This window comes from Microcaecilia unicolor, chromosome 5, assembly GCF_901765095.1.
Source record: "Microcaecilia unicolor chromosome 5, aMicUni1.1, whole genome shotgun sequence".
Lineage (NCBI taxonomy): Eukaryota > Metazoa > Chordata > Amphibia > Gymnophiona > Siphonopidae > Microcaecilia > Microcaecilia unicolor.
In genome coordinates, this window is record NC_044035.1 from 114,685,411 (window position 1) to 114,702,374 (window position 16,964).

The following is a 16,964-nucleotide window of genomic DNA, read 5'->3' on the forward strand; positions in this document are numbered from 1 at the left end:
ACTTAAGGCCCCTTTTACCAAGCACCAAAGCCCCCTATGTGAGGGGCGTGGATGTTTCAAAAATCTATGTGCGTTATAGGATCTACCTGTACTGTGCCTAATTTAGGCATTGGGATTTATGCCAAGTAAAACGTGACATAAATGGCTGCGACTAAATTTGGTCATGTGGAGAGGCGCTCGGCATAGACCGTGTAAGTCTGCCCAGCACTATCTCCGCCTCCCAAACACCAGCCCCGCCTCCCACCACCGGCTCTGGCACAGACCGTATAAGTCTGCCCAGCACTATCCCCGCCTCCCATCACCGGCTCTACCACCCAACCTCAGCTAAGCTCCTTAGGATCCATTCCTTCTGAACAGGATTCCTTTATGTTTATCCTACACGTGTTTGAATTCTGTTACCGTTTTCATTTCCATCACCTCCCGCGGGAGGGCATTCCAAGCATACACTACTCTCTCCGTGAAAAAATACTTCCTGACATTTTTCTTGAGACTAGCAGAGTGCAGAATGCCTAGGTGCCATCTAGCTATCTACACATACCCAACCACCCACACACATCTTAAATCCTACCTGTAGGTTGAGTTGTTGCATCATGGCTGAGATTCTACATCTCTGAAGGTTGTTAATGCAACCTCTACATCATATCCAACCCTGCCAGATTAATGAGCAGATGCTAGGTATGGAAATCAAATCCACAGCTACTTGGCCATTGGTCATGTCTCAGGTTAAAAATGGTATTTAACATTTTAAAGAGTGCTTTTAAATCTCTAAGCAGCTTATAAATGACCTGGTTCCATCAGGTTTTTCCTCATTATTTATGGATTTATAAATGGGATAGAAGTATACTGAAATGAATGCACTTGATTGGCTCCTCTAGTCCAGTGTTTCCCAAGTCTGATCCTGGAGTACCCCTTGCCAGTCAGGTTTTCAGGATATCCACAATGAATATGCATGAAACAGATTTGCATATAATGGATATTCATTGTGAATATCCTGAAAACCTGACTGGCAAGGGGTACTCCAGGACTGGACTTAGGGAAACACTGCTCTAGTCTATCAGCTACACTATCTTACAAAGTCTTATAATAACATTATTTTACCTTGTTTGATCAGGGCAAAATTTTAAATATAGTTTAGTAAACTGCTCAACTCACAAGGCCTTGAAAAGAGGGATTCTAGATCTTGAATTAGAAGGTTTCCATGTACCACATATCAAGGCATTATGGCAGTTTATTTTTACTGATTGGGATTTATTAACCACCTTTATGAAGAGATTCACCTAAGGCAGTGTACAGTTTAACATATAATTTTGTTAATAGTATAATAGTAAAATAACCAAGAATAAACATAAATACAATAAATGATGTAAACTTGAAAACAGTAAATTAAAACCTAATAATAGAACTACTATTGTCTTTATTGTTACTGCAAAAGATGCACCATTTGATACAGATCTAATTTGTCTAATTCCAGTTTGTTACTACTAAAGCAGTTAGGTTCGGTGGGTTTGCTAAACATAGAACTGTAGCAGGCAAAGAAGATCAAGCTTAGCTAGAGCTTTGCAACGTATATAGCACGTATCACTATAGTTTCTTCCCAAAACAAAATTTCCATCATGACACTACTGAATTGTGATTTTTGAGAGGTTTATTTTACATTTAGGAAATTATGGGAAGACTTTGTAGCACACAGTGTGCAATTTATATGCCATAGGCAGTCATAAACCATATTCTTGACATAAGTTCAGGGCCGCCGAGAGGAGGGGCAAGTTTCCCCGGGCCCGGCCTCCAAGTAGTTCCCGGCAACGGCGATCAAAATAGACTGCTCTGCTGGCCACAGGTGCTTCTTCCTGCCGTGTTCAACCTCCTGTGAAGTAACTTCCTGTTTCTGCATAGGCAGGACTCGTCAGGAAGAAGTACCGATAGCCGGCAGAGCACATTCTCTCATTCGCTGCAGCACTGTGTGTGTGTGTGTGGGGGGGGGGGGGGTGCAGTGTTGGCGGCAGTGGGGGACAGTAGCAGGGGCGAGGGGGGGCTAGTGGCGGGGCTCTGGAGATTGTTTGCCCCGGGCTTAGGTTTGTCTCTTAGCGGCCTTCCATAAACACCTATATTAGCACATAGAGAGCAGCTAGAATGGTAGTACTCCTTATTTTTCAGCCTTTTCAAACATAAATACTTTAGAAAGATGCATTTATTAAGAACATACACTTAAAATGGTTATAAAAGTCTGTTTTGTGGATTAAAACAGAAGTGTTTTCTTTGTACAGGTTCTGCAACCTCAGTTTTTCATTTCTATTCCCACGATGCTCTGGCTACTGTATAAAATTCAGCTCTTGCTGCAGAACTGTGCAGTCTCTGGTGGAATCTTGGAAACCTGGAATGGGTTCTGGAGCTGCAGCTAGCCAGGTGCTTATAGTTATACAGTTTGTTCATTTGATTATCACTGTATATATTCTGTCACAATCCACCTGGCATTTTGAATTGGAGATTTAATTAAAAAAAATAGAATAAATAAATAAATATAGGTATGGATAGGTTGAAGCTATCATTTGAGACGTTACAGCTTCTAATTCTAGTTCTTGTCAAACTAGAAAACACAAATTCAGAGAGAAATTTTTAATTCTTCCTCATTCAAAAGTGAACTCCATCTAAAGGTTGAAATGGGCCGTTTTCATTTTCCTTTCACTCACTAATGTTGTATCCAACTGCCGAAGTTGCTCGAGAAAGCCTGAATTTGGAGAAATGTCTCTGTGCTTGCTCACAGTCTGAATAGCATCAACGAGGGTCATATTTTCACAGATCATTAAGAAAGCAAGTACGAGAGTTGCAGATCGGCTAATCCCCATGGCACAGTGAATAAATATTCTTCCTGAAAAGAACAAAGGTGAGGGCAGTATTAGAATTCTACTACACCAATGGATTGGGATTGCTCATCCATATCATGCATGAATTCTGCAGGCTAGATAGCTTGAAATAGTGAGAATGGGACATGCATTTGCATAAGGCAGTTTAATACAGCAAATTACCCATCTCTAATACTATCCATATACAGTAATGTATATAAAAGAATCACATGGATCTTAGTGAGCATGGATACAGACACCAAAACAAGCACTGTCGTTAATTACTAGCATGGATGTGAACTCTAAAACTAAGGATTCTACATATCCATGTTTGCTGCCTGTTACACTAGGGGAAAGGGGAGCAATTTTCAAATTATCTGCATAGCTACAAAGTATGAGAGTATTTTTACCCACAGATTTTGCACTAATTTTCAAGGTTAAAATATATGCATACTTTCACCTTGAAAATTGCCTTAGAAAAAAAGATATCTGTCCTGCACACTCTTGTACTTCCTTTCTATGCAGATATTTTTCTAACTACAAAATATATGCACTGTTGAAAATACAGTGGCCCCAGCCCCTGGGGTAAGTAAAGGTAGGTGCATTGCACTATGGGCTAAATTTAGTAAATTCTGCCCAAGTTTGGGTACCAAAAAAAATGAGCGCTAAGCCTTATTCTATAAACAGCGCTCCAAATTGGGTGGTGGGATCCATGCTCAATTTTGGGTGCAAAGGTTTACTCCAATTGAAACCTGATGGAAATTCTCACATGTAAATTAGGCATGAAACTGCTGTATTCTGTAACAATGCATGCAAATTCTAGGAACACTCCTCACCCACCCATGCCTCTCCCCTGGCCACGCCCCTTTTAGATCCACATGTAAAAAGTTACATGCACATCTTTATAGAATACCAACTAGAAAGATGACATTTAAATGCAAATTGTTGCCAATTAGCACCAATAATTGATTGTTAGTGGCCAATTATTGGTGCTAATTCTCATTTTATTCAATTAAATTGCATTTGCAAATTGGGCATGTGCCCAAGTTGAGTGCACAGTTTTGAGTGTCATATGTAGAATTTACTAGCATGTGCTTGCTTTCACCTGTATACAGGTTGGGCAATTTTCAGATAGCTAATATATGCAGCTTTGAAAATTTCCCTCAGTATGTTTGATTTGTTACGTCTAACTAATACTGATATAGGAAAGACTGATTAACAACAGGAACAGTTTTGTTTAGAATACTTAAATCTGAAAATGAACATAAATTTGGGTTAATAACAATATTTTTTCATATATTTTAAACCTTTGCAAATTGTGCATGTGATAATCTATTAGGTTAACGCTCATTAAATTATTAAATTGATTTTAAAAAAGAGTGACAGCAAGAATGTGTGTGTGTGTGTGTATAGATAGATAGATAGATAAACACACTCATATAAATAGTGATATCATTGGGAATTAAAAGTACCACACATAACTTTTGCATGTTATTAAAATATAATAGTGATTCCTCACAATATAAAAAACAAATAAATAAATAGATGCATCCTATTTCCTACTGTCCCACTAGTTTTAACCTTGAGGGTTTGTCATGAGAGTTTTGATTTCATTATTTCCTAAGACGTAGTACCCACAAAATGGTACTATGTTACCAGGTTTATATCCAGCCTAAAAACTCACTTCTGAGGCTGTTAATGCCCGAACCTCTGTTTATTCATTCAGTTTATGTAACACATTTATCTAGACAGGGGAGTGTATTTCTCAGTTTGTTGATTTTTTTTCTATGTATTGAAGTAACATTGCTAACACAGTACTATAAACTGTAAAAATATATATACATAAGAAGCTTATTAAAATTGTTATACAAAAATGATCTAAAAAAAAAAGAGGGGGGTGGCATGTCAGTGTTACTATGTATTTAGTATTTTGTGTTAATGGCTTCTTTGCTTCTCTATTACACTACCAGGTGGAGACAGAGGCTTAGTTTCCCTGGGTACAAGCTAAAATTGTATGATGAAACCAGACCCCCTCAGTCTGGTTAGGGCTGGGCATTAAGCCTAGGAGCATCGTGACTCAGTGTCTCATTATTTGCTCAGTACAGTCTGCAATTAATTTTGTTCATGGCGCTCCGTGGTCTTTCTGATCACAATGACTTCACAGCCACTGTTCAGGTAGCAATTAAAACAGTGTTATATACTTTTAGATACAATGGCTTTTATGGTGCTTTGTGAATTATACCTTTGTGGAAAAAGAAACTCATTTCAACCCAAAATATGCTTGCAGTAACATGACAAATATAGACACTGAGTCATGAAATCCAGTGTAACCTCTGGCTTAGATTATAGAACTGTGAGCCATGCAGACACTTGATCTGAATGTGGTATATACTTTCCATAGCCTTATTCACGCTACTTTAATATGTTAAGGAGAAAGTTCAAAGGAATTTATCTGGGAGAACTGACTTCTCTGTTCAGCGAAAAATAGGCGTTTGCTTTAATAGTACACATATTTTATGCACATTATAAAAAGGCTTTCCTACATGCATGACTAATTATAAAAAATAGGGAACTTCCCTTATAACCCCTGAGAAAATAAATACCCGTCTACACCTTAGAATCCCTCTGCCCTTAATTTCTTAAGGCTGAGATAGCAGGAGGACATAGCCCATCTCATACTAACTCAACGTCCATTGTTGTTCAGGTGCCACCTGCTAGTACTTTAAATCTTGAAATTCTAGTAGGAAGAATCGGAGCAGTGCTAGGCACAAGGTTGGTAGGAGGGAAGGCTGTGCCGTCCTGCTGACTCAGCATGTAGAACCGTATGAGTTTTGGGGGGAAGTAGAATGAGAGATTGGAGTGGGTGTTCTTTAGTTTCATTGGGTTGGTGGGAGGGATTTCATGAGTGAAGCAAACCTTTTCAATTGGTCTGTGGAGGGATCAAGATGAGTGTCTTTATTTTCATTGAGTGGGTGATTTAACTCTTTAAATTTTACTTCTGCTTTTGTGGGCTTATCATATATTATGGAATTATGCACTTGCATAATTTTGAGCATAATCGCTCGCAGCCTTCATAATCATGCTAATTTGCAGAATTCCCTGAAGTGTGGGTGGGAAGTATGAGGAATTCATGTCAGTCCATTTGGCTGGAAAGAAAGTATGGTGTTGGCCAATGCAAGCAAAATGAAAGGAAACAACATCAGACTATAGAAGAAAGATGGAGGGAAATGGCGACCATAAAACAAAATATAGCTTCAGCCCACATGAGTAAGAAGGAAGAAAGCAGTGGCGACCTGTACAGGCCAGTTTCAAAGGTAGTGGTGATATCCTGGAGGAAGCAAGTTTTGAAAAATTTAGGGCATCCCTCAGGTACAAAAGCCACAACTAATTTGGAGCCAACGACTTGGTCTTAGGAAAATTTAACAGCTTTGTATTCATTGCTCTATTAACATTCTCAATGGATTCCAATTTCAGTTGTATAATTCTGCAGTCTTTAACGAACATTGCTCCAGATTTCTGAATCTTTGCCACTTGGGTCTCCAAGTTGCGAAAATGTTGCTCCAGTTTTCCCAGGCTGAGTATTTGATATCTCATCTTGGCCACTGGTTGTTTAGAAAAAAAAGAAAAACCTAAGCAATATTAAGTGCTGCCCGGGAGGGAAAGGTTAGGACAGCCGTTGTAGTTGGTGATTCAATCATTAGGCATATAGATAGCTGGGTGGCTGGTCGACGTGAGGATCGCCTGGTGACTTGCCTGCCTGGTGCGAAGGTGGCGGACCTCACGCGTCACCGAGATAGGATTTTAGATAGTGCTGGGGAGGAGTCGGCTGTCTTGGTACATGTGGGTACCAATGACATAGGAAAATGTGGGAGAGAGGTTCTGGAAGCCAAATTTAGGCTGTTAGGTAGAAAGCTCAAATCCAGATCCTCTAGGGTAGCATTTTCTGAAATGCTACCTGTTCCACGCGCAGGGCCAAAGAGATAGGCAGAGCTCCTGAGTCTCAATGCGTGGATGAGATGATGGTGCAGGGAGGAGGGTTTTAGATTTGTTAGGAACTGGGCCACATTCTGGGGAAGGGGGAGCCTATTCCGAAAGGATGGGCTCCACCTTAACCAGGGTGGGACCAGGCTGCAGGCATCGGCATTTAAAAAGGAGATAGAGCAGCTTTTAAACTAGAAATGGGGGGAAGGCCGACAGTTGCTCAAAAGCGCATGGTTCAGGATAAGGTATCTTGCAAAGATACCTCACAAACAGGGAAGATAGGGTTTCTGGATAGTGAGGTTGCGCAACAGACCGTGGTAAGCCAGGTGCCCTTAAATACAACTAAAGATCAGACAAAAGATGGCAAATCAGTAGTGTCCAGTACTAAGCATCAGGCAAATAGGAACAACAAACATACTCTGAAATGTCTATATGTAAATGCTAGGAGTATAAGAAATAAGATGGGAGAGTTGGAATATAGTGCACTAAATGAAAAATTGGATATAATAGTCATTACTGAGACATTGTGGAAGGAGGATAACCAGTGGGACACTGTCATACCTGGGTACAAAGAATATCGTAGTGATAGGGTGGACTGGACTGGTGGAGGGGTAGCATATTAACGAGAGCCTTGACTCAGATAGATTACAAATTCAGCAGGACACAAATCACACCTTTGAATCATTGTGGGTTGAAATTCCATGTATAAAAGGGAAAAGGACGGTGATAGGAGTGTACTACCGTCCACCTCGCCAGGATGAGCAGGTAGACGCAGAAATGATAAAAGAAATCAGAGACGCAAACAAAATGGGCAATGTGATAATAATGGGTGACTTCAATTATCCAAATATAGATTGGGTAAATGTAACATCGGGACACGGTAGAGAGGTACAATTCCTTGATGATGAAATCAAGGACAGCTTTATGGAGCAGCTGGTGCAGGAGCCGACAAGAGAAGGAAAAATTCTAGACTTGGTCCTTAGTCTGGTGAGGGACGTTATGGTACTGGGGCCGCTTGATAACAGTGATCATAATATGATCAGTTTTGATATCAACCTTGAAGTAACTATACACAGGAAGTCAAATATGTTAGCGTTTAACTTTAAAAAAGGAGACTATGATAAAATGAGACGAACGGTTAAAAAAAAACTTAGGGGGGCAACTGAGAGGGTAAAAACTGTACAACAGGTATGGACGCTATTCAAAAATACCATCCTGGAGGCCCAGGCCAAACATATTCCGTGAATTAGAAAAGAAAGACTGAAGTCCAAAAGACAGCCGGCATGGTTGAAAAGTGAGGTAAAGGAAGCTATTAGGGCTAAAAGAAACGCCTTCAGAAAATGGAAGAAGGAACCGTCTGAAAATAACAAGAAGCAGCATAAGGAGTGTCAAAGCAAATGCAAGGCACAGATAAAGAAGGCCAAGCGGGATTACGAAAAAAAGATAGCATTAGAGGCAAAAAAAACATAGCAAAAAATTTTTCCGGTATATTAAAAGCAGGAAGCCGGCAAAAGAATCAGTTGGGCCACTGGATGACCGAGGGGGTAAAAGGGGCGATCAAGGAAGATAAAGACATAGCGGAGAGATTGAATGAATTCTTTGCTTCGGTCTTCATCGAGGAAGATTTGGGTGGGATACCGGTGTCGGAAATGGTATTTCAAGCGGATGAGTCGGAGAAACTTACTGACTTCACGGTAAACCTGGAGGACGTAATGGGGCAGTTCAGCAAACTGAAGAGTAGCAAATCTCCTGGACCGGATGTATTCATCCTAGAGTACTGATAGAACTGAAAATGAGCTTGCGGAGCTACTGTTAGTGATATGCAATTTATCCTTAAAATCGAGCGTGGTACCAGAAGATTGGAGAGTGGCCAATGTAACGCCGATTTTTTAAAAAGGTTCCAGCGAGATCCGGGAAATTGTAGACCGGTGAGTCTGACATCGGTGCCCAGGAAAATGGTAGAGGCTATTATCAAAAACAAAATTACAGAGCACATCCAAGAACATGGATTACTGAGACCAAGTCAGTACGGCTTTTGTGTGGGGAAATCTTGCCTGACCAATTTACTTCAATTCTTTGAAGGAGTAAACAAACATGTGGACAAAGGGGAGCCGGTTGATATTGTGTATCTGGATTTTCAAAAGGCGTTTGACAAGGTCGTGAAAGGCTACAGAGGAAATTGGAGGGTCATGGGATAGGAGGAAACGTCCTATTGTGGATTAAAAACTGGTTGAAGGATAGGAAACAGAGAGTGGGGTTAAATGGGCAGTATTCACAATGGAGAAGGGTAGTTAGTGGGGTTCCTCAGGGGTCTGTGCTAGGACCGCTGCTTTTTAATACATTTATAAATGATTTAGAGATGGGAGTAACTAGTGAGGTAATTAAATTTGCTGATGACACAAAGTTATTCAAAGTCGTTAACTCGTGACAGGATTGTGAAAAATTATAGAAGGACCTTACGAGACTGGGAGACTGGGCGGCTAAATGGCAGATGTCGTTTAATGTGAGCAAGTGCAAGGTGATGCATGTGGGAAAAAAGAACCCGAATTATAGCTACATCATGCAAGGTTCCAAGTTAGGAGTTACGGACCAAGAAAGGGATCTGGGTGTCGTCGTCGATAATACACTGAAACCTTCTGCTCAGTGTGCTGCTGCAGCTAGGAAAGCGAATAGAATGTTGGGTATTATTAGGAAAGGTATGGAAAACAGGTGTGAGGATGTTATAATGCCGTTGTATCGCTCCATGGTGCGACCGCACCTTGAGTATTGTGTTCAATTCTGGTCGCCACATCTCAAGAAAGATATAGTAGAATTGGAAAAGGTGCAGCGAAGGGCGACTAAAATGATAGCAGGGATGGGATGACTTCCCTATGAAGAAAGACTAAGGAGGCTAGGGCTTTTCAGTTTGGAGAAGAGACGGCTGAGGGGAGACATGATAGAGGTATATAAAATAATGGGTGGAGTGGAACAGGTGGATGTGAAGCGTCTGTTCACGCTTTCCAAAAATAGTAGGACTAGGGGGCATGCGATGAAACTACATTGTAGTACATTTAAAACAAATAGGAGAAAATGTTTCTTCACCCAATGCATAATTAAACTCTGGAATTTGTTGCCAGAGAACGTGGTGAAGGCGTTTAGCTTGGCAGAGTTTAAAAAGGGTTTGGATGGTTTCCTAAGGGACAAGTCCATAGACCGCTACTAAATGGACTTGGAAAAAATCCACAATTTCGGGAATAACAAGTATAGAATGTTTGTACGTTTGGGAAGCTGCCAGGTGCCCTTGACCTGGATTGGCCACTGTCGGGAACAGGATGCTGGGCTTGATGGGCCTTTGGTCTTTTCCCAGTATGGCATTACTTATGTACTTATGTACTTACCTCTTGACAGCTCCTTGATGGCTGTGCTTCTTGCATGCCAACTAATTGTTTTTGAGCCATACTATTTTTTGCCAACTGGTTCACCTCCCAAATAAATTTATTTATAACATTTGCTATATTGTAAAATTGCATTGCTAATGATATTTACCATCCAAACCCCCAAAACTCAGTATGGTAAATTGAGCCAATAGAACACAATTTTCAAACAATTTCCATGCATAAAGCAAGGTTTTACGCACAAAAAGCAGTCTAGAAATTGCCCACCCCCATCTGCAGGTAAACATGCTCACAGTTCCATTTTTTGGATATAGAATATGGAGTGAATAAGCTATGGCGAATACCAGGACTGAGCCCTGATGCAGCTTTGGCGAAACATGGTCCATGTTGGCTAGGGTCCTGTTAGCAATTAATAGCACATGAAAGATAAGTCTTCAATTTCTACTTCGTTTTATTAATGAGTAGTTAAGAATGGGGGCAATAGTAGTAAAAATTGTTTTTCAAGGAAAAATATAAAATAACATTGAGTTGGACTGATGATGAGATAAGCGAGTCATAAGGCTGTGTCCTTATGTGAAATGAGTCACTGCCAAGGTCCATAGTAATGTCTGGTAAGAGACTTGCCTTTCGTAGGTACCTTGAGCGAAAAATAATATATGGTTTTGGTGTTGAGTTTTGAAAAGCGAATTGGAATTTATATACCCCCGCTTGTAAATATTGTAGACTTGTACTTTCTGATTTATCACACAGTTCCATTATGTGCATAAGTTTACCCAACATTGGGTAGGCTTTCGTAGAGGCACAGTTGTGGCATGGTGTAGATGATACTCATGTTGCTCGATTTCCAAATGTATGGATATAAATTTACAAGAGAAAAGTACTAACACTAATAGCAGGGGCACATTTGCGCACATGTTTTTCTGATTCAGTTTTCAAGGGGCAACGTTTCCCTTTGGAAATTGATGAAGTCCGTAGGTACAAAGTACCCATAGACTTTACAGATATGACGATTGCCTTCTTTATGCTTACTGTATAGTACCCAGTATTGCTGTGCAAATATGAGAACTCATGTAACATTCTACGCTCGTTACCTTTTGGAGAATTGAGAGCAGCTCTTATGTATCTTGCAGCAGGATAGAAATAAATACTAAGATTAAATTCTGGATCATCATCTGCTTCTATGCCATAGTAATCAATCTCCATATCCTTGTAGAACCGGGGTCCAGTATTCACATGGAATCTTCCGTCTGCAGCATTGAGGATGTGGGTGATACCAAGCTGAGAGAGTTGTGCTTTGTCTCGAGCTGTATATCTGAAAGAAGCAGAACACTCTCAATTTTTATTTTTAATTGGTCCCTTTATTGAAGCGCACAATCTCAAAAGAACAACAAGTATTACCAATAAACAGTTATAAAGAGTTTTTAATATTAACAAATTACCTTACAAAAGGGGTCCTTTTACTAAGCTGTGGGAAGCACTAACGAATGCTTACCACAGCCTAAAATGCTTTACCATGGGGCATCCCACGGTAATTTTGGCATCGGCACATACTTCCCATAAGCTACAAAATAGATTTTATCTTGTTGGGCAGACTGAATGGACCATACAGATCTTAATCTGCCTTCATTTACTACTATGTTACTATGGGATCCTTTTACTAAGGTGCACTGAAAATGGCCTGTGGTAGTATAGGCGCGAGTTTTGGGCACGTGCAGATCCATTTTTAAGCGCGCCTGCAAAAAAAAATGCCTTTTTAAAAATTTTGGCTGAAAATGGACGTGCAGCAAAATAAAAATTGTCGCTCGTCTATTTTGGGTCTGAGACCTTACCGCCAGCCATTGACTTAGCAGTAAGGTATCACGTGTTAACCCAGTGGTAATGACCTACACACGTAGAATGCCACTTGCCGCGTGTAGCTGATGTGTATCAGAAAATAAAAATTATTTTTCGGATGCACGTAGCAGATGAGCGTCAAAAATAAAATTACCGCAAGGGCCATGCAGTAGCCAGGCGGTAACTCCAAATTGATGCACGTTGGGCATACATAGGCGCCTACGTGGCTTAGTAAAATGGCCCCTATGTTTTTAGCACTGGGGAAAGGTCAGGGGCAGAGAGTAGATGTGTTCTGTGCTAATCGGTTAGTGCAGCTTCATTGCCGCATGCTAATGATTAGCATGTGGTTAGCGCATGAGCCCTTACTGCCTACAAAATAGGTGGCAGTAGGGGTTGATGTGCTAATGGGAAATACTACCATGCCTTTGTAAAAGACCCCCTTAGTAAGAAAAAGTCTCCATATTTTCTCTCATTTAGATAATTTCTTCGAACTCTGGGCCTTTTAATTTCTCCATTTATGGACCAATAGCACTCCCTCTGATTTAGAACAATCTTTAATTTCTCTGAGATTTCAGTATGAAATAAGAATGGGGCAGTATCCAAGATACCTACGAGACTACTGTTGATTCCATCCAAGTTCACAGGCATGTTTTTATTAGAGCCTTTTGAAAATAACAGCATTCTAAACAATTGAATAAAAGGTTATTAAACACAAGACCAGACCCACCAATCTCTAGTGATCCTGAGTTCAGTCATCACTCGTGCACAGCCTCATGCACTTCTTGTTCTATTCCTCAGTAGTGCTTGAGTATACTGATCAAGCAAGGCATAGATTCAGCTACAGAATGCTTTTCAACTGCCTTTCATTTTTTTCCAGAAGACTAATGCTAAAGTCACAATTATTAAGAAGAAGAGTGAGTTTGAACACGAGTAAACTTGGTGGTCTTACTGGGCACAGAACAGCGCAATACTTCCTTTCACAAAGAGGGCATAGTATGTGGAATTACACTTTCAGAAAAGATAATTAGAAAACAATCCAGCAAACCAAAGAGCATAAGAATGTAGGTGTGATAGTAAATTCCCATGTGACTAAAAATAGCAGAAGGAGAAACAAAATATGAACTTGCTGGTCAAGGTCAGGCTACCTTTTGCCTAGAGAAATATTATCCTTATGAATCCCAACATCACTGTATGTCTAGAGAGAGGTTGTTAGGAACTTCCTATTGCATGACTACTGTAGTATGCCTTGACATGCAGAAGGCTGAAATTTAAATACCCTTTCCTTATCCATGCTTATTGGAAGACTGTTGACAACATATGCCTGGCATTTCTTGTGTCACGGATTAGTGTAACATGCTCCTGTTTAACTTCTTGCTGCTGGCAATCTGCACACTGTTAGTGGTCATCAAGAAAAGATGAAACAAATCAATCTGTTTTCCTGGAATAATGTGTACACATGTCTTACGCATCTCCTAGGTAGAGGTGTGGCCAGACTTCATTCACATGTCCAGTGGAGGTTCTGTTTGTCCAGAGCATGCGTTGGAGTTCAGACAGAAGTGGTGATTCATAACTACTCTGGCTTCTGCTACTGCTCAACCGGGGTCGCAGTAAGTCGTCTTTATACAAAGAATCCCAAGCCATCCTGTTAACAAAAGGTCAAGACATTAATTTAAACTCTTTTCACATGTGCTCTATCCTTTCCAGCTATGCTACTAAATTGTTTGCAACTTTAAACTTTGTCCTATAGGCAGTGGCGTAGCTAGGGTAGTTGACACCCGGGGCCCGTCATTTTTTTAACACCCCCCCCCCCCCAAATCCAGTACTAGGCATACCGAGAATACAAAACACTCAGGACCTATAGCGCAATTCTACCATACCATAAGCAGTCATTTCTACAAGTCACACAAGCATCTGAAACGCTACAGTGAGCACTAGAACATCAATTCACCTATTGTAAAATGAAAACAGACAGATTAGTACAGATCGTCGATCCTGCACAGTCAATGCCAACCGAAAGCCATGTCTTTTTCACAAACACAGATACACTCTAATCCACTATAGAATAAGTAATCATAAACTTTCTATTTAGACAAAAATTAAACTGAACCCCCGATGCCAGACTCTGCATACAATGTAACACCACAGAAACAGAAAATGTCCCCTAGTACTGTGCAAAATATAAAGACAGTGGATGTAAATTTGAAAAAACTAACAAATCCGATCACCACTTTACAAATTAACAAATAGAAATAAAACAAATATAGAAAATAAAATACCATTTTATTGGACTAATACATTTAGCTTTCAGAGGCCAAAACCTCCTTCCTCAGGTCAATACAGTATAGTGCTGTTATAGTAGCCTATCCTGACCTGAGGAAGGGGGTTTTGTTCTCTGAAAGTTAAGTCAAAATGTATTAAAAATTAGTCCAATAAAATGATTACCTTATTTATATGTTCTATTTATAAACATTTATTAACACATAAACACAGATACAATACTATACCCTAAAGCAAAAAAATAAAAAATATATATTTTATTTACAGTTTGTCGTCTCTGGTTTCTGCTTTCCTCATCTTCTTTTCACTGTCTTCCTTCCATCCAGCATCTGTGTTCGCTCTCTCTGAAATCCAGTGTCTGCCCTCTCTCTCTGCCCCTTCCATCCACCATCTGCCCTCTTTCTCTCTCCCCCTTCCACCCACCATCTGCCCTTTCTCTCTGCCCCTTCGATCCGTCTGCCCTCCCTCTCACATCCATCCAGGGTCTGCCCTCCCTCACGCTCCCCCCCTTTCCATCCAGGGTCTGTCCTCTCTCTCTGCCCCTCTTTCCACCTGCACCTAGTTCCAGCCCACATCTCCCACCTGCCACCCTTTTCAGCCCCACTATCCCACCAGTCCCCAGCCCTTTTCTCCCATCAGTCCTGGGCTTCAGCCCCCAGCCAGTTCTCCCTGTCCCCTTTTCAGCCCCTTGTTTCAACCCCAACCCTTTTCTCTCACCAGTCCCGAGCTTCAGCCCCAGCCAGTTCTCCCTGTCCCCTTTAAAGCCCCCAGTCCCCACAGTTTCAGCCCCTGCCCCTTTTCAGCCCCCAGTTCCAGTTTCAGACCCCTTCTCCCATGAGCACTTCCCTCCCCAATCCCCATTCTCCCCTCTGAGCACCCCCACCCTCCCCAATCCCCTTCTCACCTCTGAGCATCCCTCCTCTGAACTCCCCCACCCCTCCCCAATCCCCTTCTCCCCTCTGAGTACCCTTCTGAGCTCACCCACCCTCCCAATCCCCTCTGAGCACCCCCACCCTCCCCAATCCCCTTCTCACCTCTGAGCACCCCTCCCCAATTCCCTTCTCCCCTCTGAGTACCCTTCTGAGCTCTCCCACCCTCCCCAATCCCCTCTGAGCACCCCACCCCTATCCCCATTCTCCCCTCTGAGCATCCCTCCTCTGAACTCCCCCACCCCTCCCCAATCCCCCTTCTCCCTCTGAGTACCCTTCTGAGCTCCCCCACCCTCCCCAATCCCCTTCTCACCTCTGAGCACCCCTCCCCAATCCCCTTCTCCCCTCTGAGTACCCTTCTGAGCTCCCCCACCCTCCCCAATCCCCTCAGAGCACCCCCACCCCTCCCCAATCCCCTCCTCTGAACTCCCCCACCCCTCTCAAATCCCCTTCTCCCCTCTGAGCTCCCCCCCGACCCAGTCCCGTCCCCCCTCCATTGAGAGCCAGAGAGCCCTCTTCTCCTACCACCGCCTGCCTTTTTCTTTTTTTTAAATCCGTGCAGCCACGCAGGCAGCGCTTCGCGTCTGCCCTGTGTGTGCTGTGAAAGAAGTAAATCGCCAGCGCTGGCATCGGGCCTTCCCTCGATGTCCCGCCCTCTTGTGAGGTAAAGAGTAGTTACTTACCTGTAACAGGTGTTCTCCGAAGACAGCAGGCTGCATATTCTCACAAGTGGGTGACGCCACGTCGGCCCCGGAGGATTTTAAAGCAAAATCTCAAAATCTCTTTACGGCGTTCCGTCGCGCGAGCGATCGTACTGCGCATGTGCGCACACCTATTCCCGCTCGCCGAGCGGACACGCCCCTCAGTTATATCCAAAAGATGGAGGAGACAACTCCAAAAGGGGAAGGTGGGAGGGTTTGTGAGAATATGCAGCCTGCTGTCTTCGGAGAACACCTGTTACAGGTAAGTAACTACTCTTTCTCCAAAGACAAGCAGGCTGATATTCTCACAAGTGGGGTATCCCAAGCTTTCAGGCTTACACAACAAACAGTGGTCAATAGAGTCTCGCAACGGCGAGGCCAGAATAAAAATTGACCTGAAAAGAAGAAACATCTAAATGAGTGTAGCCTGGAACAGAACAAACATGGGCTTAGGAGGGTTGGAGTTGGATTCTAAACCCCAAAGAAGTTCTGCAGCCCCGACTGCCCAAAACCGACTGACGCGTCGGCTATTCTGCTGAAGGCAGTAGTGAGATGTGAATGTGTGGACTGATGACCACGCCGCAGCTTTGCAGATCCCTTCAATAGTGACTGATTTTAGATTAGTCACCGATTCAGCCATGGCTCTAATTTTGTGAGCCGTGACATGGCCCTCTAGAGTCAGTCCAGCTTGGACAAAAATGAAGGAGATGCAATCTGCCAGTTAAGAAGAAATGATGCGGTTTCCAACAGCAACTGGCATTAAAAGAAATAAACAACTGGGCGGACCTTGCGAGGGAGCTCGTCTGCTCCACGCAAAAAGTGCGCAGCTTGCTTTCGCCAGGGCTTGTAAGATGAGGGAGAAAGCATGTTGGCAAGACAATTGACTGGATCAGATGGTACTCTGATACCAGCGCCCGTAAGAACCTTGGCTGCATGCGAAGAACTACTCTGTTAAGATGAGAAGTAAGGTAAGGAGCTTGAGCTACTAGAGTCTGAAGCTCACCGACCTTTCGAGTTGAAGGAACAGCC

General features: G+C 42.2%; 1 protein-coding gene across 1 annotated transcript in view; it reads right to left on the reverse strand.

The window, feature by feature from the left end:
* LOC115471273 overlaps positions 1 to 14,586 on the reverse strand; it is an 87,791-nt gene extending 73,205 nt beyond the window's left edge. Inside the window, exons 1-4 of the mRNA XM_030204975.1 lie at positions 14,571 to 14,586; positions 13,494 to 13,670; positions 11,287 to 11,507; positions 2,649 to 2,866 (exon numbers count right to left, since the gene is read on the reverse strand). Coding sequence (XP_030060835.1) covers positions 2,649 to 2,866; positions 11,287 to 11,507; positions 13,494 to 13,669 — 615 coding nt within the window. The 5' untranslated portion in view covers position 13,670; positions 14,571 to 14,586. The remainder of the gene's footprint in view (positions 1 to 2,648; positions 2,867 to 11,286; positions 11,508 to 13,493; positions 13,671 to 14,570) is intronic.
* Positions 14,587 to 16,964: the final 2,378 nt, after the last annotated feature.